At 42.9% G+C, this 25,494-nt stretch overlaps 1 protein-coding gene across 5 annotated transcripts in view; it reads right to left on the bottom strand.

Moving 5' to 3' along the window:
* Nucleotides 1–25,494, bottom strand: part of LOC147115720 (arf-GAP with coiled-coil, ANK repeat and PH domain-containing protein 2-like) — a 146,158-nt gene that overhangs the window by 26,005 nt on the left and 94,659 nt on the right. For all 5 annotated transcript variants that reach the window (XM_085990211.1, XM_085990214.1, XM_085990213.1 and 2 more), the window contains exons 9-10: nt 24,541–24,615; nt 3,084–3,196 (exon numbers count right to left, since the gene is read on the bottom strand). In XM_085990211.1, the coding sequence (XP_085846337.1) occupies nt 3,084–3,196; nt 24,541–24,615 (188 nt within the window). The remainder of the gene's footprint in view (nt 1–3,083; nt 3,197–24,540; nt 24,616–25,494) is intronic.

Raw genomic sequence — 25,494 nt, 5'->3', positions numbered from 1 at the left:
GTGTCCCCTAGTTCTACTCCTGCAGTTTAATTTGAAGTAAGATTCCGGATTAATTTTCCTATACCCTTAACAATCTTGTCTACCTCTATCAGACCACCTCTCAATCGACTCCTTTCCAGATCAATCTGGGGGATTTTGTCAGCAGTAGTTTTCCATCACTACACAGGGGTGGACGAAGAGGCGGGACTTACAAACAGCAAGTCTTGGCAGGAAGTGAATGGTCAGGCTTGGGAAAATGTTCATGCACATTTTAAGTACAGGATTTGATTTTTTTTTTTTTTTTTTTAAATTAAGTGCTGAAGGAAATAGTCTGTCACGGATTTTCAGAAACTTGAATTACCTGGCAAAAAGCTCGTAAGTACAAAATTGAAACTTCTTCATAGGTGTTCTTTTGTGCACAAAAATATTACTCTACAAAAGAAAATTAAATTGCAGACTTAATTGGGGGCGGGGGGGGGGGGGGGTATTTTAGGACACACAAAATGGGTGGGGAGTGAAAATTTAAAAATTCTGAACCCCAACCCCAACCCGCCTACTTCCGGGTTTTACGGAGGCAGGACAAGGGATGGGCAGTCAACCAGCTCCCAGGAGGCGGGCTGGCAATTTAAATGTTAGAGGCTAGAGGCCTCTGATTTAGGTTCGACAGTGGGAGGCCGTTTCTCAGGCCTCGGGAAAGCTTGCAGCTGAAGCAAGGCAAGGACAGTTTCGGTGAGGAGGTAAGTGCCATCACAGCGCTGCTTGTGGGCCAGGAGGAGCTGGAGTCCTTCCCCCAGGGTCAGTGATCGGGGCCCCCCCCCGACCAGGTTGGAGATCGGATCTCCCTGCCCACCGGGGTCGTGGATCGGACCTACCTGGTCTTGTGCCCTGCAAGTCAAATCAGGCTGACTTCCGGGCAGTTAAAACACCACAACATGTGGGGAAACCTGGACCTTCCGTCCAAAACTTCGCCCCCACGCCTCGTAACCCGTCCCCTGTTAATATCCAGGCCAATGTTTCTCCAACCACCCTGTTTCCCCTGCCCCAGAGTTCTTGTTTATGCAAGATTGGTTGGACCTATATAGTTAACCGTAGTAACCATCACATTCTGTACTACAGTGTATTACAAAAGCAAAATTCTGCAGATGCTGGAAATTTAAAATAAAAGCAGAAAATGCTGGAAACACTCGGTCAGGCAGCATCTGTGGAAAAAGAAACAGAGTTAACGTTTCAGGTCAATGACCTTTCGTCAGTTCTGCTGCCTGACCTGAGTATTCCTAGCATTTTTTTTTTTTTGATTTTACATTTTGTAATGTTCTTCACAATATTAATTTTGTTTACATATTTCTAATGATCCTTTCAGAACAGCAGTCGCAAACCAACCGATGCTCCAAAAAATTACTGGCCGATATCATTACTGGGTGTTTTGTGCAAATTCCTGGAAAGGATGTTAACCCAAAGACTCATGCCACTCTTCGGGGATTACGACCCAAAGGAGCAATGTGGGTTTAGACCTGGACAGAACTCCTGTGACCAGGTAATTGTACTCTCAACCCACATTGAAGCTGGTTATTAGTGTGGGCACAAAACAGCAGTGGCTTTTGTGGACTTGTCTGGAGCATATGATGTGGTAGGGAGGGACGGTCTACTGCTGAAAATATCTAGAATACGACGCTGCAAGCAAACATTGGCCTAACAGCCATGCTCACTAACCACAAGTTCAGCGGTATCTCACGATTAGCAGACCTCAACAACTGAATAATGAGCTCCCACAGGGGTCAGTCTTGGCATCATCACTTTTTTGTATTTACATCAGTGACATCCCACCAACTCAGTTGAGGACATCTGGATATGCAGATGACCTTGTGATAGCCGTCCAAGCAACTCTTGCCCAAGCGTAACACACACTTGCAGACGACTTAAAAATACTTGCTGACTATTATAACTGTGGCGGCTTCATCCGAATCCTCAGAAAGTGTTCGTCTCTGCATTTCATTTGAGCAACTGGCATGCGAAGAAGCGCCTGAATGCTCCCTTCGGTCATACTGAACTCAGGCACGATGACTTCCCAAATTAACTTGGAGTGGCTCTGGATCGTAGTTTCACGTCAACATCTGACGAAAACTGTCGTCAAGATAAAGACTAGGATCAACTTAATCTCCAAATTAGCCAGGACAAGTTGGGGTACAGATGCTCACACTTTGCAGACAGACACCTTGGCTCGTGTTTTTTCAGTATATTGCGCACCAGCGTGGGCAGGGAGTGCACATGCAAATCTCATTGACGTGCAACTTGACACTGCTATGAGAATCATCACAGGAGTACTGAAAACAATACAGACAGTCTGGCTCCCTGCCGTGCACATATCTTGCCGCCACCTCTCAGAAGAGAAACAGCAATAATTGGAGAACACAACCAGCCCCCAGAAAACTCAGACCTGCCACTTAATGAACATCACTAGAAGCTCCTGATACGCTGGAAGTCTGAATGTTCAGAAAGAGGTTACCCCGCTTAAATGTGACACGGTCAAACTGCATACAAGCAAGTTCAAGCCAAATAGAATGAGTCTACTTGCTTTTGGCTAGCATAATTTTCCAAGCAGTTTCAGTTGTAATCAAGCTTGGTTAACTGGAGTGTACCGCTTTGAGCCTAGGTGGCTTTGCAGCATTTCCCAACTTTAAATCAGTCACTAATGATCTACTGTAAGCCTTGGCTTGTTCGATAAACTGCTTTTGTAGTTTAAATTTTCCAAATCATACAAGGTTTAATTGGAAATGTTTAAGGAAAACTAGAGTATCATTTTGGACAGCCAAATCTGATGTTTGACAATTTTGTATTGTATTCCGTCATTACATGCAAGATGAAAAAAATCTGGTAACTAGCTATTTCATTTGGTTGTGAAATATAATTCTTATGTTCTCATCAGTTAATGTAATGGACTCTCGTGACATTATTCTCACATTTCTACTGACAAATGATAATCAGCACAAAACCATAGGTGTACACTGTATCAACGATTTTATGTTAGCCACATGCCCTTTACTGTACTGTGATTGCATAGCAACTGCAGAAGAGTATTTCAATCTAAAACCAAAGTCTAATCTTACCGGTTCCAGGTTTTGAAGGCATTGCTGGCTCGTTTATATAAATATCCTTCCATGACTATGCCATTGGCAGCGTCGGTGTTAAATTCTATCTTGGGATCATCGCTGGAGAAGTCCTAAAGTATATGATTTTAAACCAAATATAAAAGCAACAATTACTTGACAGACAGGAAAGAAATGATGTACGAAAGATAGTTTAAATTAGTAATGTTTGTAGCATGGCCATCCTATGAACATGTAAAATTGTGTTGCTGGAACAGAGTGAAATATTAGTTACCACAATAATCTCTGTCGTAACAGCAAATTTTGCTTTTCCAAGTTCTTAAAGGATCACCATCTTAATGAGAGAGCAAACACCACGAGCCTAATTATAATCACTCTGACTTCCACTTTTTGCTAGGCAGAGTTGTCACTGAAGCATAATAGTTTTTAGTGAAGCACAATGGGGGCACTGCTGCCTTGCATGTGAAGTACTTGCTTTGTTTAGCTTCATTTAATTTATTTTTTTACCTTGTTTCCTTCCATCTGGCATCATAGCTCCCATACTATGCAGCAAGAGTGTAACTGCTCCTCAAGCTGATGAGAGAGAGCACTTTCCCCAATTGGTCTTGGAAAACTCTGCCAGCCATTCACATAAATGTTTCAGTCAGTCAGTCATCCTAACCTGGCTAGCTACTGACACTGCCAATGGCATAGTAAAAGACCTCGCCATCTTCTTCAGGTCATTCCTCTAAGTATTAGTCCACCATGTTTTTTCCCCTATTAGCAACAATATTTTAAGTTAAAGAGCATACAAAGTATAACATCACACTTTTTGTCCTTTCTTACTGCTTTGTGGCAGACAGGTTAAGCATAGCAGAGGTGGAACAACACAGATAGCAGTGGAATAACGAGCATAGGATGTAGAACAAAATGATCTGCTACATGCACGATTAAAACTTAGAAGATAAAGCATTTTCAATGACCACGTATTACTAGGAAACAATCCAAATATAGTTCATTTTTGCTACTCTGAAAATAAAATGGGGTAGATTTTCCCGAACCTGTCGGGAATAAGGCAGGACTTCCCCTTTCGGGTTTTTGACCCGCCTACTTAGACGTCCGGCCAAGTCGTGCGATTTTCCCTTCATTGACCTTGTTGAGCCCGCCCAGCGGGCTCAGCAGGCCAATTAAGGGCCACCCGGCAACAGGTGACGTCACAGACTGAAATTTCATCTGTCAAGAATTTTTGACAGATGAAATATCAGTGTTTTACAGCTGTTTGAAGCTGTCAAACACTGACAGTCTGAGTTCTGGCATGAGTCATTCCACACAGACTCAGTTAGAACTCTTACCAGCACTCAAAGCTGAAGGCTGCCACTTTTGACAGATCGCAGACGTTCAGCTTTCAGTTCCGGCTGAGTGATGGGCTCCCGACGGCTACAGGAAGAAAGGCTGTAAAGGCAAGTACAGGTAAGTAAAAGTTCTTTACACACTTTAGACACACCAAACACACTTACCTTTACACTCATGCACCCATCACTCACCTGAGCGCCAACATCGCGACCCCTCCAACCCGACGGCCTGCCTGCTCTAACCTGGCGTGGTTTGGAGCAGTCGGGAAACCCACACGAAACCCCTCAAATAGGGATTAGGCTAAAAACTGCCTGTTAACTAACTGTTAACAGGCAGTTAATTGGCACTAATCCCTTCCCGCCTGGTTTCGGCGGGTACCCCCCACCCCTGAAACTTGTGGGGTGGGGTTTTGGGCGGGAGTGTCGGGACCCCCAAAATTCAGGATTTTCAGCCCCCGCCTGCCTGAAATCCCACCCGACGGCTGGGGGAAAATCGGGGCCAATGTATCCGATATGGAACTTATTCTTTTTGAATCCCCATAAGGTTTATGATATCATAAAGTAGTTTGACAATGTGCAGTATTTAACTTTCAAAACTAAAAAGTAATTTTTTGATTAAAAGAAAATTGGTTTCAGGATCATAACTTTATAGTTGCTTCTTTGATCTGTTTTATGCAAAACCATATCATTCTATTTGAAGACTCCTTTCTGACTTGAGTTGCAAAATTTTTTTTTCTAAACTTAAGAAATAAACCCAGTAGTCATGTTTCTATTATGCACCTTCTATGAAATATCGCAAAATTTCTCAATTAAATCACCTTGTCCAGTCATACATTTATTGGTTAATGGTGTACATTCTCCTTAGTTACTTTAACTATCCTTCCTTTTTCTTGCCATTTGGAGGAGATTAAATTAAATCATAAACTGCCCACTAGCTTTATCAACAACAGTGCTGCATTTTTATTACACGGATGCTGCCAGCAACAAAGGCAGTGTGCATCCCTACAGGACACAAGTACGAGTTCAATGTGTATTTTCTCCCCCCATGGCCACTGAAGCCACATTGCTGTCGTTAATTGTTACTATTTCTTCTGCATTCACGCTGAGTATCAAGGAAAGTCTATAGATAGCAAGCCCAGTTTTTGTATTACTGTCTGTATTTTGAAACCGGTCCTGTAACATAAATGCTGTGTACTTCATTGCACCAGGAACCAAGGCAACCAGAATCACTTTTTGAAGCAGTTGTGCAGAAAATCACTAAATGGCAATCAAATTTCTATAGCTGAAACAGGCCCCGAATGTGTGGTCAGAATGACGGTGAACTGGCAAATTGTCAATGGCAGCTCCGAAACAGGCTGTGTTGTGCCGCCACCCCCCGCAGCCGGCAGCGAAATCTCATAAATCATTGAAACGGACGAAAACTTCAGCACTTCTGCAGTATGTATGCTGTTAAATTCCCCACTAAAAGTTAGACCCAAAGCGGAGACTGTTAAGCAAATGTTAAGGGCCTGCAAAATTAATTATAATTTTGAGCAGTGTGAAATTTGTCCATTTTAATAAAAATTAAGTTTACATTTTTTTTTTAAAGTTTGTGCATCTTTATTTCAGGCTTGCCTTTTCCCCTATGCGAGAACTCCAATCTTTCTTTTGCTCTAACTATTTTAAAAAGTTAGAACTTCCTTTTGTTCGCTGTCTGAGAATTCTGCCTTTTGATTGGCTGCTCAGGCAGCCTGTTGCCATCACAGCAGTTCGAACAAGGGGATCCCATTAAGTTCCATTGAAATCAATTCAAGGTCAGAAAACCGTAAGTTCCCGTCACAGGGATTGAGAGATCATTGTGCAGAGCGTGCTTCAGGACTGCAAATTTCAGGCCAATATATTTAAATCTAAGACACTGTGCTAAAGCGATAGATGAGCAGGGGAAGACAGAGTCCAAAAAAGGTGGAGAGCTAGAGTGTGACAAAGATGTGAGAGAGAGAGATGTGCACAAACATACAATAAAATAACATACAATAAATGTAACTCCAGACCCACAGCAATGTGGTTGATTCTTAACTGCCCTCTGAAATGGCCTAGCAAGCCACTCAGTTGCAACAAACAGATACGAAACACAATAATAAGAATGAAACCGGACGGACCACCCAGCATCGACCTCAGCACCGGCTATGGACACAGCAAACCCAGTCCAGTCGACCCTGCAAAGTCCTCCTCACCAACATCTGGGGACTTGTGCCAAAATTGGGAGAGCTGTCCCACAGACTAGTTAAACAACAGCCTGACATAGTCATACTCACAGAATCATAACTTTCAGCCAATGTCCCAAACTCCTCCATCACCATCCCTGGGTAGGTCCTGTCCCACCAGCAGGACAGACCCACCAGGGGTGGCGGCACAGTGGTATACAGTCGGGAAGGAGTGACCCTGGGAGTCCTCAACATTGACTCCAGACCCCATGAAGTCTCATGGCTTCAGGTCAAGCATGGGCAAGGAAACCTCCTGCTGATTACCACCTACTGCCCTCCCTCAGCTGATCAATCAGTACTCCTCCATGTTGAACACCATTTGGAAGAAGCACCGAGAGTGGCAAGGGCACAAAATGTACTCTGGGTAGGGAACTTCAATGTCCATCACCAAGAGTGGTTCGGTAGCACCACTACTGACCGAGTCCTGAAGGACATAGCTGCCAGTCTGAGCCTGCAACAGGTGGTGAAAGAACCAACATGAGGGAAAAGCCTACTTGACCTCGTCCTCACCAATCTACCTGTCGCAGATGCATCTGTTCATGACAGTATTGGTAGCAGTGACCACCGCACAGGCATTGTGGAGACGAAGTCCCATCTTCACACCAAGGACACCCTCCATCGTGTTGTGTGGCACTACCACCATGCTAAATGGGATAGACTCCAAACAGATCTAGCAGCTCAAAACTGGGCATCCATGAGGCGCTGTGGGCCATCAGCAGAATTGTATTCCACCACAATCTGTAACCTCATGGCCTGGCATAGCCCTCACTCTACCATTACCATCAAACCAGGGGACCAATCCTGGTTCAATAAGGAGTGTAGAAGAACATGCCAGCAGCAGCACCAGGCATACCTAAAAGTGAGGTGCCAACCTGGGGAAGCTGCAACACAGGATTACATGCATGCTAAAAAGCAGAAGCAGCATGCTATAGACAAAACTAAGCGATCACACAATCAACGGATCAGATCAAAGCTCTGCAGTCCTGCCACATCCAGTCGTGAATGGTGGTGGAGCATTAAACAACTAATGGGAGGAGGAGGCTCCATGAATATCCCCATCCTCAATGATGGTGGAGCCCAGCACGTGAGTGCAAAAGACAAGGCTAAAGCATTTGCAACCATCTTCAGCCAGAAGTGCCAAGTGGTTGATCCATATTGGCCTCCTGCTGTGGTCCCCACCATCATAGAAGCCAGTCTTTAGCCAATTCGATTCACTCCACATGATATCAAGAAACAGCTGAGCGTACTGGATACAGCAAAGGCTGTGGGCCCCGACAACATCCCAGCCATCGTGCTGAAGACTTGTACTCCAGAACTAGTCGCGCCTCTAGCCAAGCTGTTCCAGTACAGTTACAACACTGGCATCTAGCCGACGATGTGGAACACTGCCCAGGTATGTTCTGTCCACAAAAAGCAGGACAAATCCAATCAGGCCAATTACCGCCCCATCAGTCTACTCTCAATCATCAGTAAAGTGATGGAAGGTGTCCTCGACAGTGCTATCAAGCAGCACTTACTCACCAATAACCTGATCACGGATACCCAGTTTGGGTTCCGCCAAGACCACTCGGCCCCCGACCTCATTACAGCCTTGGTCCAAACATGGACAAAGGAGCTGAATTCCAAAGGTGAGGCGAGAGCGACTGCCCTTGACATCAAGGCAGCATTTGACCGAGTGTGGCATCAAGGAGCCTTAGTAAAACTGAAGTCAATGGGACTGGGGGGGGGGGGGGCACTCTCCACTGGCTGGAGTCATACCTAGCACAAAGGAAGATGGTTGTGGTGGTTGAAGGTCAATCATCACAGCCCCAGGACATCGCTGCAGGAGTTCCTCACGGCAGTGTCCTAGGCCCAACCATCTTCAGCTGCTTCATCAATGACCTTATGTTGGAGGGAAGGTTAGAAATGGGGATGTTCGCTGATGATTGCAGAGTGTTCAGGGCCATTCACAACTCCTCAGGTAATGAAGCAGTCCATACCCGCATGCAACAAGACCTGGATGACGTTCAGGCTTGGGCTGATAAGTGGTAGGTAACATTCGTACCAGACAAGTGCCAGGCAATGACTATCTCTAACAAGCGAAAGTCTAACCAACGCCCCTTGACATTCAACGGCATTACCATTGCCGAATCCCCTACCATCAACATCCTGGGGGTCACCATTGACCAGAAACTTAACCGGACCAGCCACATAAATACTGTGGCAACAAGAGCAGGTCAGAGGCTAGATATTCTGCGGCGAGTGTCTCACTTCCTGACTCCCCAAAGCCTTTCCACCATCTACAAGGCACAAGTCAGGAGTGTGTGATTGAATGGCGGAGCAGGCTCGAGGGGCCGAATGACCTACTCCTGCTCCTATCTTCTATGTTTCTACGTGATGTAATACTCTCCATTTGCCTGGATGAGTGCTGCTCCAACAACACAAGCTCAACACCATTCAGGACAAAGCAGCTCGCTTGATTGGCACCCCATCCACCACCTGAAACATTCACTCCCTACACCACCGGCGTACCGTGGCTGCAGTGTGTACCAACTACAAGATGCACTGCAGCAACTCGCCAAGGCTTCTTCGGCAGCACCTCCCAAACCCGCGACCTCTACCACCTAGAAGGACAAGAGCAGCAGGCGCATGGGAACACCACCACCTAGAAGTTCCCCTCCAAGTCACATACCATCCTAATTTAGAAGTATATCACCGTTCCTCTGTAGTCGCTAGGTCAAAATCCTGGAACTCCCTACCTAACAGCACTGTGGGAGTACCTTCACCACACGGACTGCAGCAGTTCAAGGCAGTGGCTCACCACCACCTCAAGGGCAACTAGGAATGGACAATAAATGCTGGCCTTGCCAGTAATGCCCACATCCCATAAAAAAAACTATGAAAACTGCAAATGCTGGAAATCTGAAAAATAAATGCTGTAAATACACAGCAGTTCAATCAGCATCTGTAAAGTGAAAAGATGGGCTATGAAGTTTTAGGTGTGTACCCTAAATCAGACTCACGATGAAATCCATGAATGGAATTACGGTGTGGCAACATATAACATAGGAATCCTTATTTCTGGGTTCTTTCAGGCACAAGAATTCACCACATTTGGTGTAAGAGCAACAGTTAAATCGAACACTTTTTGAAAGATTATAGGCTGGACATCACATTGCCATGAATTTAAATGAAAATAATTCATAGTTTTTGGAGATTTATAACCTATATAAATGCAGTCGTGTCAAACCACAATTCATGTATTTTTGGGTACGTGTGGCTAGAAGAGAATGTGGAAGTAGGGTGGGACAATAGCATGGGCAGATTTCAAGTGTGGACCTTGCAGTCAATTTGCTGTATTACTGAGAGCAAGAGGAGGTTGGCATGGATAGGGGATGTTGGCATTGCAGGGCTTTGTGCTGAAGATGCAAATTATGGGAGTCTGAACAAGTTGCAGGTTATGGAGGGTGGCTGCCCAATTAGAAGAGCATTAGCGAATGTGACATGATGAATATTAGCATTTCAGCAGCGAAGGTGGAGGTGGTTGAAGATGCAAAGATGGAATAAAGCAGCATTGGTAATGGTACAGAAGGAAAGGGAAGCGGAGCTCAGATCAAGCATTACGCAAGTGTTGTGCATCTTCAGACTGAGCCTGAGGGAGTAGCTGAGGAGTTTAGGTGCTCGTGGGAAATAGAGGAAGACTTCAGTTTTGCTGAATAAGTTGGGAGAAAACGTTGGCTTCTCCAGATCTTAATTCAGACAGGTAGTTGAGCAGTGTATTAACAGCCATGGGATTGATGGAGAAGGTTGAGAAGTAAAGCTAGATGTCATTGTCACACGTGGAAGCAGACCCACGCTTTCACATATTGCCAAAAAGAGTAGCATATAAATGATGTACAATGGCCTGGAAGGAACCGTGGCAGGAACCATGGCAGGACAAGGAAAGGGGAGAAACTGCTGCAGGAGACTCAATATCTTCATTCCAAAAAGGTATGACCATATTCAGGAGAGAGCAGTGCCATGGAGGTGAACTGCAGAGGAGACAATGGAGGGAGCTACAGTACACTTTGAAAGAGGTTAGAGAGTGATAAACAGTCTCAATGGCAGCGGGGAGGTTGAGAAAGATGAAGAGGTGCAACAAGCTACAGTCAGATTCATGCAGGATGCCCTTTGTAACCTTAGTGCAGTCACAGTGTCACAGAAGCCAATTGTAGGGTCTTGAGCAAGGAGCAGTGGGAGATAAGTTGTGAAGCAGAAATGCAATCCAACACTCAAGTTGGAGATAGAGAACAGAAAGACAGTTGTTTTTTGTGTGGATGGGTTGAAGGAGGTGGGCAATGTATATATTGACAAAGGAATGAGTCAGATTGTTGATGCCAGCAAGCGTGAGGCTGAGAAGAAGTTGGTGTGTTAGGAGCTGGGACGCAAGATCGAGGGTGCGGGTAGTGGGATGCATGAATGAGTCAAATATAATAAGGACTGACAGTTCATCTCCACATAAAAATAGTCCTTAAAAATGTCAAATAGGAATTTAATATTGAGGGGGGAAAATACTTTCAGCCAGGAATATTGTAATATTCAGTTACTACTGTAAAATAAACCTGCTCTCACATGGAACATCAATTAATCCATATTGTCGGGAAAAAATAGCCAAAATTAAAACTGTTACTAGTTTTTGGCATTTGCATATGGATCAGAGAGTCAAAAGGCATATTATAGTCACATTTAATCCTAACCATGAATTTTTTACTATTTCACAAGATCCTTTGGTACTCAAAACATAAAACATAATGCATTTCATCAATCATTAAAAACTTTTAGGGATGTTAGTCATACCATTGGCCCAACGCCCACTGCCTAAAGTGCTAGCATACTCTGTTCTAAATAATGTAGTATTTCCTCCAGAAAGCAGGCAAGGTCAAGAAAGAATGGACTTCACGCGCAAGGTTGGGGTAATCATTTTACATCCCTTGAACTAACTGGTCTCCTTTTGCTGGAAAAAAAATTGGGAAAAACTGGAGTGTAAAAGCAGATTTACAATTGCATCTGCTATGCGTTATTTCCAACTCTGTCAGATCCAGGAGATTAAGAATTCAGGCAGGGTGAACTACAGCCTCTTACGGATTTCTGGGTAGAACTTTACAGATTAGACTGTATCTGGTGTCAGAGCATACAGAGTGTTAAATTTCTGTAGTCTCAAATGATAGATCAAGATTTGGTATCATGAAAGGTTATCGACAGGAAATATTAACTCCGTTTCTCTCTCCAAGGATGCTGCTTGACCTGTTGAGGGTTTCTAGCATTTTCTATTTTTATTTTAAAAGATTTGGTATTATGGCCATGTAAAATGACCTACAATAACCCAGGGCTGAAAATGCACTTGGCAAAAAAACACAAAATTGGTGAATTTCCCTTTCAGTGATAAAAACTGACTGAAGAGAAGGTACTTACTAAATTGAGTAATAAACACTATATTAAATAACTTAAGCATAACATTCCTAAATACAATAAACCAATTAATTAAACTAAATAGGTGTTAATAAGCAGTAGCAAACCTTCTGTAGCATAATACATTTGAGAAGAACACAATTCATTTTTTAAACTTAATGTGAATTCATTTTATGCATTATTGTAGCATTATGTTGCTCATTACTCAATTGACATTGCAGAAGGGCTCACTGTCTATTAATGTAAATTGAACCCGATTATATCACATGCAACTTTAGAACAGTCATGTCATCTCTTCCATTCTGCGGAGAAAACTATTAAGCACCTGGTGACACTTCTACACAACAGCTAGTTAGACAGCAGTTCCCAAGGCCTTGGATAAATATTCTATTTAAGATACCAAAAAATATATTGTAGTCTTTGGGGAATAAAATTCATAAGCTAAAAAGGTTATAGTGCATCTATTAGTAGATGGAGAATCAAATTTAATAGCTGCAAAATACCACCATTATATGGAGGAGCTGCATTCACTAAAGCAAACCCAAATAAGCTACTGAAAGCAGTAACTGAAATTATCTGTAGATTTACAGAACATAACTCAGACCACTTGAAACATTAGCTTAAAATACCCTTTATATAAAAACACATATTTCACAAAAAAACTTACCATATATAATACGTAACGGAATCTGAAGAATCTCATTGTAATTGTCCCTTACAAATGACAAATATTCCAGTGAAACACAGCAATTTTTCTTTCACCAGAGTTACCACTGCCAATACAAACTGGCAGTCTAGAAGCTCAGAATAAGTACTTCATATTGACTAGCACCATATTCTTTAAAACCAGTCACTTCCTTTGAAATCCAGGCATTACTTTTCCTTTCATTCACACTGCACAAATATCTAGTTATTTATCAAACAAACAAGATGTCCATGATGCTTGTCCTAATATAGGAGAATCGAGATCGTGTTCTATCAGCTTCGACTCTTTCACAATGAAAGTCAGCTGATGCCAGCCCGCTGATGTGACAGTGCACCCAGTGAGTTGTAAATGAACCCATGCATTGTAAAGCTTTTTCATTTGCTATTAAAATATTAAGAGGTTTCTCATTTGCTATTAAAATGTCGCAAAAAGAAAAGCACAAGTGTAAGTTAGAATGTTTAGGTTAACTAAATTATGTAATTTGCCTTCTGCTAGATGCAATGCAATCACATGAAATATTAAAGCATTCAGATAAATTTAATTAAAATGGTCTCATCAATCTCTCGTGTTACGTCTGTATTGCCAGGAACACTTCAATAATATATAGTAGCAAACCTGATCACTTGCAAAAATGTTCTGACATTACTTAGATCTAATACTCCAACTTTAACTCAACATCATGATGCAACACTGCACCTTTTTAAATCCTGTACTGGCCTCGACATTAATTTGAATAAAATTTTCAAAACCAGATAAATTCCTATTTTCAGTTTCTCGCCATTATTTCTTGCCAAGATATGCTGAATTGAACACTTTACAAAAAAGGTAAAAAAAAGTAAACATTTGAGTACTTACAATATTTTACTTCCCATTCCTTTCTTAATGCTTCTAAGCAAGCCTAGCCAATTTTAACCACTTGACATCAAATACATTACAATTCTGGCTTGTCAATGGAAAAACAAAGACTTTCTTTAGTATAAATACGTATTTAAAACATTTCCTTGTGTAATTTTGTGCTCATCGAGATAAGGAATTTTAGTGATGAGGAATGGAATACTTTCCCAAATTAGCAGCAAATAGTCCCAGGTTAGGTATATCATGCATAGATGCAGAGTAAAGCACCCTCTCTATTCAGCCCAGTGTGCCATTTTTCAATTTCTCACACCAGTCATTGTGGCCCCTCCAGATGAGATTCAAACTAAACCAACAATTTGGGGTAGTTTCTTTCAAAACTGTCCAACTTCTGCAGATTGCTAGTTGCAAACATAAATAGTTGCTGTCAAAAGGAAAATATTTTTATACTTGGTTATTGAGAAATTAGAGTCCAAGACCAATGGCTCATAATGCAGGACAGCAAGTCTGAATAGAAGACAAAGTAGTGATTACAAATGGCCAGATGGATTAGATCAGGCTAAGGGAAGAGACTAGAAAGAGTGTATGAAACACCTAAAGATACTGAAACATCTTTGTAGGACTAATAGTATTCCTACTTCAGTTGTCCTTAGATGATCTACCACATTAGTATAATACATAAATGTACGTTAACTTACCTGAAGGGCAGCCTAAGATCAGCATTTAAGAAAAAAGGAAGAAAGAAATCCCATTATTGACTATTTCACAAATAAAAGGTTACAGAACATGGGCATGTTGGATGGACAACAAAATACTAGTTGAGAACTGCATAAATTGCACATAATTTTAAACATACGTATTATATCCATTAGAAGGAACTTGAAGGCAGGGTAGTAATCGGATGAAAAGTAAGAATGCAGAGGTGCAAAGTGAGCAAAAATTGATCATTGTAACAGAGAAAAAAATGTAAATGTACTTTGTAAAAGGCAAGATAATTTCATAACACAAGTCTGAGGCTCAGAATCTAAAGAGAAATGTTATGCAAAATACCTTCGTACTTAGACCATGATTTTATAACAAAACAAAGGTGGCTACTCCTGTGATGGTTACACGGGTAATTGTATTATACGGTGTAGTCCCTGCACCATACAAACCAGAAAGTTCTCAGGTGTTATCCCTGGTGAGTTAATTAATCTCGGCTGTCGCAGGAACAAGTTGTGGTGTTAGAGTAGGAATTCCTGGGCTCGGCAGAAAAACCTATGACAATTCTTGCTACGGACCCAAGCTGATGAGGTCAGGATCAGGACTGACTGCGAAGCCTCATATCTCTCCCAAACATTTGCAAAGCCTGCCGATAGTCACAGTCATTGATAAAGAATGACTATACGGACACTACCACAGGGCTGCTGATTCCCATGAGTCAGCACTCTTCAAGAGGGGAGGGGAAAGGGAAGAAAACACAAGGAGGTCCAAATAAATTAAAGCTGCTGGTTCAAACTTGATAGTGGTACAGAGTGCAAGCAACTCAGGGGTAAGCCATTTTTTCAAGGTTTTCTAAACCATAGATTTTTATTCCCTTCTCATTCAATAAATTATCACACTATGGATAAGTTGCCTGGATAACTTTTGGGGGGGGGGGGTCGCCTTATTAATTCACAGGATGTGGGCGTCGCTGGCAAGGCCAGCATTTATTGCCCATCCCTCATTGCCCTCAAAAAGGTGGTGGTGATGAGCCGCCTTCTTGAACTGCTGCAGTCCATGTGGCGAAGGTACTCCCAGTGTTGCTAGGGAGGGAGTTCAAGGATTTTGACTCAGCAATAATGAAGGAACGGCAATATATTTCCAAGTCAGGATGGCGTGTGACTTGGAGGAGAACTTGGGAGGTAGTGGTGCTTCCATGCGCCTGCTGCCCTTGTCCTTCTAGGCGGTAGAGGTCGCAGGTTTGGGAGTCAAAGAAGCCTTGGCGAGTTGCTGCAGTGCATCTTGTAGATAGTACACACTGCACCCACGGTGCACCGGTGGAGGGAGTGAATGTATAAGGTGGATGGGGTGTCGATCAAGCAGGCTGCTGTGTCCTGAATGGTGTTGAGCTTCTTGAGTGTTGTTGGAGCAGCACTCATCCAGGCAAGTGGAGAGAATTCCATCACACTCCTGACTTGTGCCTTGTCGATAGTAGATAGGCTTTGGGGAGTCGCTCGCCAGTTTACAAATACTCCTGCTCTTGCAGCCACAGTATTTTTACGTGGCTGGCCCAGTTAAGTTTCTGGTCAATGGTAACCTCTAGGATGTTGATAGTGGGGGATTCGACTAATGTAATCCAGTTGAAGGTCAAGGGGAGGCAGTTAGACTCTCTCTTGTTGGAGATAGTCATTGCCTGGCACTTATGTGGCACGAATGTTACTTACCACTTATCAGTCCAAGCCTGAATGTTGTTCAGGTCTTGCTGCATGCAGGCACTGGCTGCTTCATTATCCAAGCAGTTCAGCGAATATCCCCACTTCTGACCTTGTGATGGAGTGAAGGTCATTGATGAAGTAACTGAAGATGGTTTGGCCCAGGACACTGCCCTGAGACACACTCCTGGGGCTGAGATGATTGGCCTCCAACAACCACAACCACCTTCCTTCGTGCTAGGTGTGACTTTTTACTAAGGCTCCTTGATGCCACACTCAGTTAAATGCTGCCTTGATGTCAAGGGCAGTCACTCTCACCTCACCTCTGGAATTCAGCTCTTTTGTCCACGTGGACCAAGGCTGTAATGAGGTCTGGAATGGAGTGCTGCTGGCAGAATCCAAACTGAGTATCGCTGAGCAGGTTATTTGCAAGTGCTGCTTGAAAGCACCGTCAACAACCTCTTTCATCACTTTGCTGAGAGAGTAGGCTGATGGGGCGGTAATTTGCTGGATTGGATTTGTTCTGCTTTTTGTGGACAGAACATACTTGAGCAATTTTCTGCTTTCGCAGGTAGCTGCCAGGGTTGTGGCTGTACTGAAATAGCTTAGCCTGCGGTGCAGCTAGTTCTGGAGCACAAGTCTTGAGCAGTGCAGCCGGGATGTTGTCAGGGCCCATAGCCTTCGCTATATCCAGCGCGCTCAGCCATTTCTTGATATCATATGGCATGAATCGAATTGGGTGAAGACTGGCTTCTGTGATGGTGGGGACCTGAGGAGTAGGCCAAAATGGATCAACCACTCATCATTTCTGGCTGAAGTTGGTTGCAAGCGCTTCAGCCTTGTCTTTTGCACTCTGTCGTCATTGAGGATGGGGATGTTCATGGAGCCGCCTCCTCCTGCCAGTTGTTTAATTTCCACCTCCGTAACATTGCCCGTCTCCGCCCTTGCCTCAGCTCATCCGCTGCCGAAACCCCCATCCATGCCTTTGTTACCTCTAGGCTTGACTATTCCAACGCACTCCTGGCTGGCCTCCCACATTCTACCCTACGTAAACTTGAGGTCATCCAAAACTTGGTGCGAGTTAGGACACGGGCAGCTAGGTCCCATTCGCCCATCACCCCTGTGCTCGCTGACCGTTAAGCAACGCCACAATTTCAAAATTCTCATCCTTGTTTTCAAATCCCTCTATGGCCTCACCCCTCCCCATCTCTGTAATCTCCTTCAGCCCCACCCCCCGCAATATCTGCGCTCCTCTAATTCTGCCCTCGAGCATCCCCGATTATAATCGCTCAACCATTGGTGGCCGTGCCTTGTGTTGCCTAGGCCCCAAGCTCTGGAATGCCCTGCCTAAACCTCTACGCCTCGCTACCTCTCTTTCCGCCTTTAAGACGCTCCTTAAAATCTACCTCTTTGACCAAGCTTTTGGTCACCTGCCCTAATTTATCCTTGTGGCTCAGTGTCAAATTTTGTGTTTTCTAATACTCCTGTGCAGCGCTGTGGCACGTTTTACAACATTAAAAGGCGCTATATAAATACAAGTAGTTGTTGTTAATTGTCCACCACCATTCATAGAATGGTTACAGCACTCCCTTAGTCCATTCACAACTGCAGAGCTTTGATCTGATCCATTGGTTGTGGGATCACTTAGGCATGTCTACAGCATGCTGCTTCTGCTGTTTAGTATGAATGCAGTCCTGCATTGTAGCTTCACTAGGTTGGCACCTTATTTTTAGGTACGCCTGGTGCTGCTCCTAGCATGCTCTTCTACACTCATCATTGAACTAAGGGTGGTCCCCTGACTTTATTGCAACGATAGAGTGAGGGATATGCTGGGCCATGAGGTTACAGATTGTGGTGGAATACAATTCTGCTACTGCTGTTTGGAGCTGTTATATCTGTTCTGAATCTATTCCATTTAGAACGGTGGTAGTGTCACACAAGACGATGAGGGTGCCCTCAGTGTAAAGATGAGACTTTGTCTCCACAAGGACTGTGCGGTGGTCACTACAACAAATACTGTCATGGACAGATGCATCTGCGACAGGTAGATTGCATCTGTGACAGGCAGATTGGTGAGGAAGAGGTCAAGTAGGTTTTTCCTCTCATGTTGGTTCTCTCACCACCTACCGCAAGCCCAGTCTGGCAGCTATGTCCTTCAGGACTCGGCCAGCTCAGTCAGTAGTGGTGCTACCGAGCCACTCTTGGTGATGGACATTGAATTCCCCCACCCAGAGTACATTCTGTGCCCTTGCTGCCCTCATTGTTTCTTCCTGCCCTCATTGTTTCTTCCAAGTGGTGTACAACATGGAGGAGTACTGATTGATCAACTGAGGGAGGGCGGTAGGTGGTAATTAGCAGGTTTCTTTGGCATTGTTTGACCTGATGCCATGAGACTTCATGGGGTCCAGAGTCAACACTGAGGATCCCCAGGGCCACTCTCTCCTGACTGTATACCACTGTGCTGCCACCTTTAGTGGGTCTGTCCTGCCGGTGGAACAGGACATACTCAGGGATGGTGATGAGAGTCTGGGACGTTGGCTGAAAGGTATGATTCTGTGAGAATGACTGTCAGGTTGTTGCTTGACTAGTCTGTGGGACAGCTCTCCAAATTTTGGTACAAGTCCCCAGATATTAGTGAGGAGGACTTTGCAAAGTCGACTGGGCTAGGTGTGCCTTTGTCTTGTCGGAATCCAATGCCTAGATCGGTGCTGGGTAGTCCACCTAATTTTATTCTTGTTTTTTGTAGCAGTTTGATACAACAGAGTGGCTTGCTAGGCCATAGAAACATAGAAGATAGGAACAGAAGTAGGCCATTCGGCCCCTTGAGCCTGCTCCGCCATGCAATGCGATCATGGCTGATCATCCAAGTTCAGTACAGGGAACTTTGTGTTATCCGGAGGCTAAATGTCCGGCAAGCTCGAGCCACCGGCAAAAATCAGGAGCCGTTTAGGTTTTTTTCCTTTTCGTTGCTTTTTTCTCAACAGTCAAGCTCTGCAAGGTCTGTAGCTAAGCAACAGCTTCAGCTAGAGACACTTGCCGACTGTTTAGAAGCTGTTGCTAAGCAACAGGGTTTGTTGATTCACACGGAGCTGAAAATCTCCGTATGTTTCAACATCAGCGCTGGTGTGTCCGGCAGTTTTGAGGGAACGGCAACAGCTCGGTCCCGGCGGTGCCAGATAGCACAAAGTTTCCTGTACCCGGTCCCTGCTTTCTCCCCATGCCCCTTGATTCCTTTAGCCTTAAGAAATATATCCAACTCCTTCTTGAATATATTTAATGAATTGGCCTTAACTGCCTTCTGTGGTAGAGAATTCCACAGGTTCACCACTCTCTGGGTGAAGAAATTCCTCCTCATTTCTGTCGTAAATGGCGTACCCCTTACCCTTCGACTGTGACCCCTGGTTCTGGATTCCCCGACCATCGGGAACATCCTTCCTGCATCTAGTCTGTCCAGTCCTGTCAGAATTTTATAAATTTCAATGAGATCCCCTCTCATTCTTCTAAACTCCAGCGAGTACAAGCCCAATCGACCCAATCTCTCCTCATACGTCATTCCTGCCATCCCAGGTATCAGCCTGGTGAATCTTCGCTGAACTCCTTCCATGGCAAGAACATCCTTCCTCAGATAAGGCGACCAAAACTGCACACAATACTCAAGATGAGGTCTCACCAAGGCCCTGTACAACTGCAGCAAGACATCTGTGTTCCTGTACTGAAACCCTCTCGCTATGAAGGCCAACATACCATTTGCCTTCTTAACCGCCTGCTGCACCTGCATGCTTACCTTCAGCGACTGATGCACAAGGACACCCAGGTCTCCTTGCACTTCCCCTTCTCCCAATCTATTGCCATTCAGATAATAATCTGCCTTCCTGTTTTTGACACCAAAGTGGATAACCTCACATTTATCCACGTTATATTGCATCTGCCATGCTTCTGCCCAATCACCCAACCTGTACAAATCATCCTGTAGTTTCTCGGCATGCTCCTCACAGCGCACACGCCCACCCAGCTTTGTGTCGTCTGCAAATTTGGAGATATTACATCTAGTTCCCTTGTCTAGATCATTAATATATATAGTGAATAGCTGGGGTCCAAGGACCAATCCCTGCGGTACCCCACTAGTCACTGCCTGCCACTCGGAAAAAGACCAGTTTATTCCAACTCTTTGCTTTCTGTCAACCAGTTCTCTATCCAAGTCAATACCTTGCCACCAATCCCATGTGCCTTAACTTTACACGCTAATCTCTTATGCGGGACCTTATCGAAAGCCTTCTGAAAGTCCAAATACACCACATCCACTGGTTCTCCCTTATCTATTTTATACTAGTTACATCCTCAAAAAATTCCAGTATATTAGTCAAGCACGATTTACCTTTTGTAAATCTATGTTGACTTTGTCCGATCCCGTCACTGTTTTCCAAGTGCTCTGCTATTACATCTTTTATAATGGACTCGAGCATTTTCCCTACTACCGATGTCAGGTCTCTAATTCCCCGTTTTCTCTCTACCACCTTTTTTGAATAGTAGGGTAACATTAGCTACCCTCCAATCCATGGGTACTGTTCCAGATTCCATCGAATGTTAGTAGATGCATTGCTGATCATCTTCCATCACTAGGGCCACTTCCTTAAGTACTCTAGGATGTAGATTATCAGGCCCTGGGGATTTATCGGCCTTCAATCCCATCAATTTCCCTAACAATACTGATTTCTTTCAGTTCCTCCCTTTCATCAGACCCCATGTTCCCTGACATTTCTGGGAGGTTATTTGTGTCCTCCTTTGTGAAGACAGAACCAAAATATGTATTTAATTGGTCTGCCATTTCTTTGTTCCCCATTATAAATTCCCCTGATTCTGACTGCAAGGGACCTACACTTGACTTCACCAATCTTTTTCCCTTCACATATCCATAAAAGCTTTTACAGACAGTTTTTATGTTCCCTGCAAGCTTACTCATATTCTATTTTCCCTTTCTTAATTAATCCCTTTGTCCTCCTTTGTTGAATCCTAAACTGCTCCCAATCCTCTGGATTACTGCTTTTTCTGGCCAATTTATATGTCCTCTCCTTGGATCTTATGCTATCCCTAATTTCCCTCGTTAGCCACGGTTGAGTCACCTTTTTTGTTTTATTTTTATGCCAAACTGGGATGAACAAATTCTGTAGTTCATCCATGCAGTCTTTGAATGTTTGCCATTGCCTATCCACCGTTAACCCTTTGAGTGACATTCCCCAATCAATCCTACCCAATTCGCGCCTCAGACCATCGTAGTTTCCTTTATTTAAATTCAGGACCCTAGTCTCTGAGTCAACTACTTCATTCTTCATCTTAAATGACGAATTCGATCATATTATGATCGCTCCGACCCAAGGGGCCTCGTACAACAAGATTGCTAATTAATCCTTTCTCGTTACATAATACCCAGTCTAAGATGGCCTGATCTCTGGTTGGTTCCTCGACATATTGGTCCAGGAAACCATCCCGTAAACACTCCAGGAATTCCTCCTCCACAGTTTGTTACTAATTTGGTTAGCCCAATCTATATGTAGATTAAAGTTACCCATGATGACTGCTGTGCCCTTTTTGCACGCTTCTCTAATTTCCCTTTTAATGCCAACCCCAACCTCCGCATTACTGTTTGGAGGTCTATATACCACTCCCACTAACGTTTTCTGCCCCTTGGTATTTCTCAGTTCTACCCATACAGATTCCACATCATCAGAGCTAATATCCTTCCTTACAATTGTGTTAATCCCTTCTTTAACCAGTAATGCTACCCCACCTCCCTTTCCTTTTTGCCTATCTTTCCTGAATATTGAATACCCCTGGATGTTGAGTTGCCAGCCTTGGCCACCCTGGAGCCATGTTGCCGTAATCCCAATCAAATCATATTCCTTTACCTCTATTTGCGCAGCTAGTTCATCCACCTTATTACGAATGCTCCTCGCATTAAGACACAAAGCCTTCAGGCTTGTTTTTATAACGCTCTTAGACCTATTAGAATTATTATTTACTGTGGCCATGTTTGATTTAAACCATTTCAGAGGGCAGTTAAGAATCAACCACGGGTCTGGAGTCACACATAGGCCAGATCGGGTAAAGACGGCAGATTTCCTTCCTTAAAAGGACATTAGTGAACCAGATGGGTTTTTATGCCAATCCAGCAGTTACATGGTCACTGTTACTGATACTAGCTTTTTTATTCCAGGTTTATTTAATTAACTGAATTTAAATTCCCCAGCTGCCAGGAGGTGGGGAGGAAAGAGAGGTAGAAACAAAAAGAACACCGCCTACTGCCCCTTTATGTGTCCTCCGTGTGAAACTAGACCATCTTCCTCTTCCTACTTGTATTAAGGATGCTGACCTTAAAATCTATTTTTTGTTCTGCCACAAGTCACACTGCGTTTGCTCCATCATGAGTGAAACCTCATGGTAGGATTTAGTTCTGCTTTTGATGACTTGGCTGTGTTTCTTTTAAAACTCAGACGATGCAAACACAACGTACATTGAGAGCTTTCACAACCTTCTTGAACAAGATGACAAGCTCACTAGCTCACTAAACCCCTGCATTACTGAGCCCCAAACACCAACACAGAACATTCTTCACCAACATCCTAAATGTAATGGTTGGAAAATAAGCCTAAATGCATTCTCTATCTACAGAAGAGGAAGATAAAATTGGTACCTTTCAGCTGAAGTTCAATAAATTTCATGCACATCACGATGAGGGACTTCAGTGCTGGGATGGAAAACGGTTCCTCCAAAGGCACCCAATGTCAGCAACTAGCATTCCTATGTTAAGTACAACACAGCCAGCTCCCTTTACTCGGCCCAACAATGTGCTTTAGCCTCAAGAGCACTACCTACTACACCAATATTAAGTGCTTCCATTTCCCACAAGAACCATCTTCGTAACCTCTCCCAATGAGACTGCTAATTTAGTACCACTGTGCCAAATTAAGGGAAATTGTGCACCATGGACACATACCCACTGGAAACTTGGTGAAATTCCCAAACTCTTTTCAGGTAGCATCTTACAAGGAAAGGAAGCATTCATCAATCTGGGCTAGATTTGAACCTAAATCCTCAAGATAAACAAATAATGTGATATCTGCTACACCATGTCGCCCTTCAACTGGTGAACTCAAAGAAGGTCATTACTGATGGGAAAGAGGAGACCAGGAGATAATTATGTCCCACATAATCACTTTTCTAGCAAACGGTTATTTAAAAATCACACTCTGAAGCACTCTTACATAAAGTCCTGTACATACTCATGTGGTGCGTGAATAGGAAAGTGGACAGCAGTGTTCTCGGTTTACATCACACAGCTTCATCTCTAACATTAGCACAATGTCTGTATCCTGACTGAGGTCAAGCCAGTTCAGCAGAAATGGAGTTTGAGAAGAAAAAGTTGGTTTGCAATTGATCTATTTTCAGATGAAATACACAGATGCCAATGTCAAGGAAGTTACACTCCAGGGACTTGGCGTGGCTGAAATCCACTTTCTTTGTAGAAAAACAACCTGCTTGTACACATCTATTGTAAATACCTACCTGCCGAAGTAATATTCCCTTACAACTTAAGTCTGAACATCCTAGAGTCCCACACAAGAGGGTATTAAATCTTTCAAAACTGACTTCAGGGTCTGCCTGGTTGGATAAATGATACTGCAAATGCAAAATTCAAGGGCTGCAGAAGGAATTGATTTCAATACATAAAAGTGGATTACAGCACCACACAGTGGGAAGAAACATGATGCAGCAGCAAAATAAAGGTGGCCATCATGTCAGGGCTATAGAACTTTCTGGTTTCAAACCAACTTAGTGGAATTTTCAGCCCTTGCAATGTCATGATGGTGAGAGACTTAACCCCTGATACTGGTAAAAATATTCTATTCATACTAAATAAATAGGGCAATATTCAAGATTTGTAGTAAGTATTTTATATCTTGGCCATTTTAGTTTTAATAAATGGACCAAATGTTAGAATTTAAGTTTAGTATCAGCTTTCCAAAATACATTTTGAATATTGTAAAATTCTGTACTTCTCTACAGTTGTTTTCAGAAAGTGAGAGATATGCATCTAACCAAAAATGTTCTTTTTAAATGAAAAAACCCTTCAATTATGTAAACTGTAATCTATTTTTTAGTGATACTGTCCATTCCAAAGGGTTAAATTCACAAGTGTCAGAGGAGTAGAAAAAAATCCAGTAATTCTCACGTGCTAATGGTTTATTTTGTTTAAGGTCTCTTTTTGGGCCAGGAGCTGCCATTATAGTTAGTGCCCACATGGATAGATAACTGTGGAGTGATCACTGTAATTTCCATGCAATAGGCTGCACATATTATAAAATATTGAAGATTAGTATCTATGGGCAAAGTTAACAACCATAAATGAAAGTAAGCATCTGAACAATGCAAAACATTTGAACTATATATAAAATTTCCAGATGTCGTGGGATGTTTGTACTATGCAAGATATCACATCTGTCCACGTACCTTCTGTTGAATAGTGGAGTGCTTTTGTTCCATATCTCTCTTCTCTTTAGCTGCATCCACAACTAATTGATCCAGCTGTTGAAACAGAACAGTAAATCAAATATTTTGCCAACTTAAATTTCTAAATTAAGATTCTTAATTTGACAACTATAAATATTCCTATTCATTTTAGAAATTCACAATAATGAAGTCATACATAATAAATGACAGATTTGGAGAAATATAAAATAAGTTCATTCTAACAGACTAGGTTATGATGTCTCAGACTATTTTTACAATTGATGAAATTGACAAGATCCCAGCAATTCAATATGTTCAGTTCTATTTATACATTGAAAATAAATTTATCATCCAATCATAAATGGAATTAAATACCCCTATTTTACAATTTGTCCTCTGTAATGTTAAGGGAGCATCACACCTATGCTGGAAATTTTCAGCGATTCATTCTGATAGCTTGTGCCGAGGTCCAGTTGGTAATTACGAGAACAGACACCTGGCACTGCTCCATATAGTATCTTAAATTCAGAATGGTTATATAGTTTTAAATAAATATCTGACTGTGGCATCAGACCAGTAGGAATCATTGTACATATAATCTACACACTGGCGAAGGTTGCAATGCTCAATCATTGCTGCCTGCGTTAGCAGCTATGAATGCCTGACAGGGTAAACCAGTGGCAGAGATACTGATGCCTAGTGGTACTGCATCAATTAGGCAGAAGCAGTGGAAGCAAGTGTTCAAATAGAAGATTTTTCAACCATATATCTGGTCTAAAGGCAGTAACAAAGAAAAAGGTTTTGCTGGTCAGTCTAACATTTTGTACATAGATTATTCTTCAACTAATAAACAATCAGAAAAAGTATATCAATTTTATATGTAGAATGCAATCTACAAAGATATAAATATAGCTTTTCAACTTAAAATATTACTCCAAATTTTTGGACAACTAT

Source organism: Somniosus microcephalus, chromosome 6 (genome assembly GCF_052327205.1).
Source record: "Somniosus microcephalus isolate GS21.2 chromosome 6, FLI_Smic_1.0, whole genome shotgun sequence".
Lineage (NCBI taxonomy): Eukaryota > Metazoa > Chordata > Chondrichthyes > Squaliformes > Somniosidae > Somniosus > Somniosus microcephalus.
The sequence above is the reverse complement of the archived record's forward strand: the minus strand, read 5'-3'. Positions and strand labels throughout refer to the sequence as shown.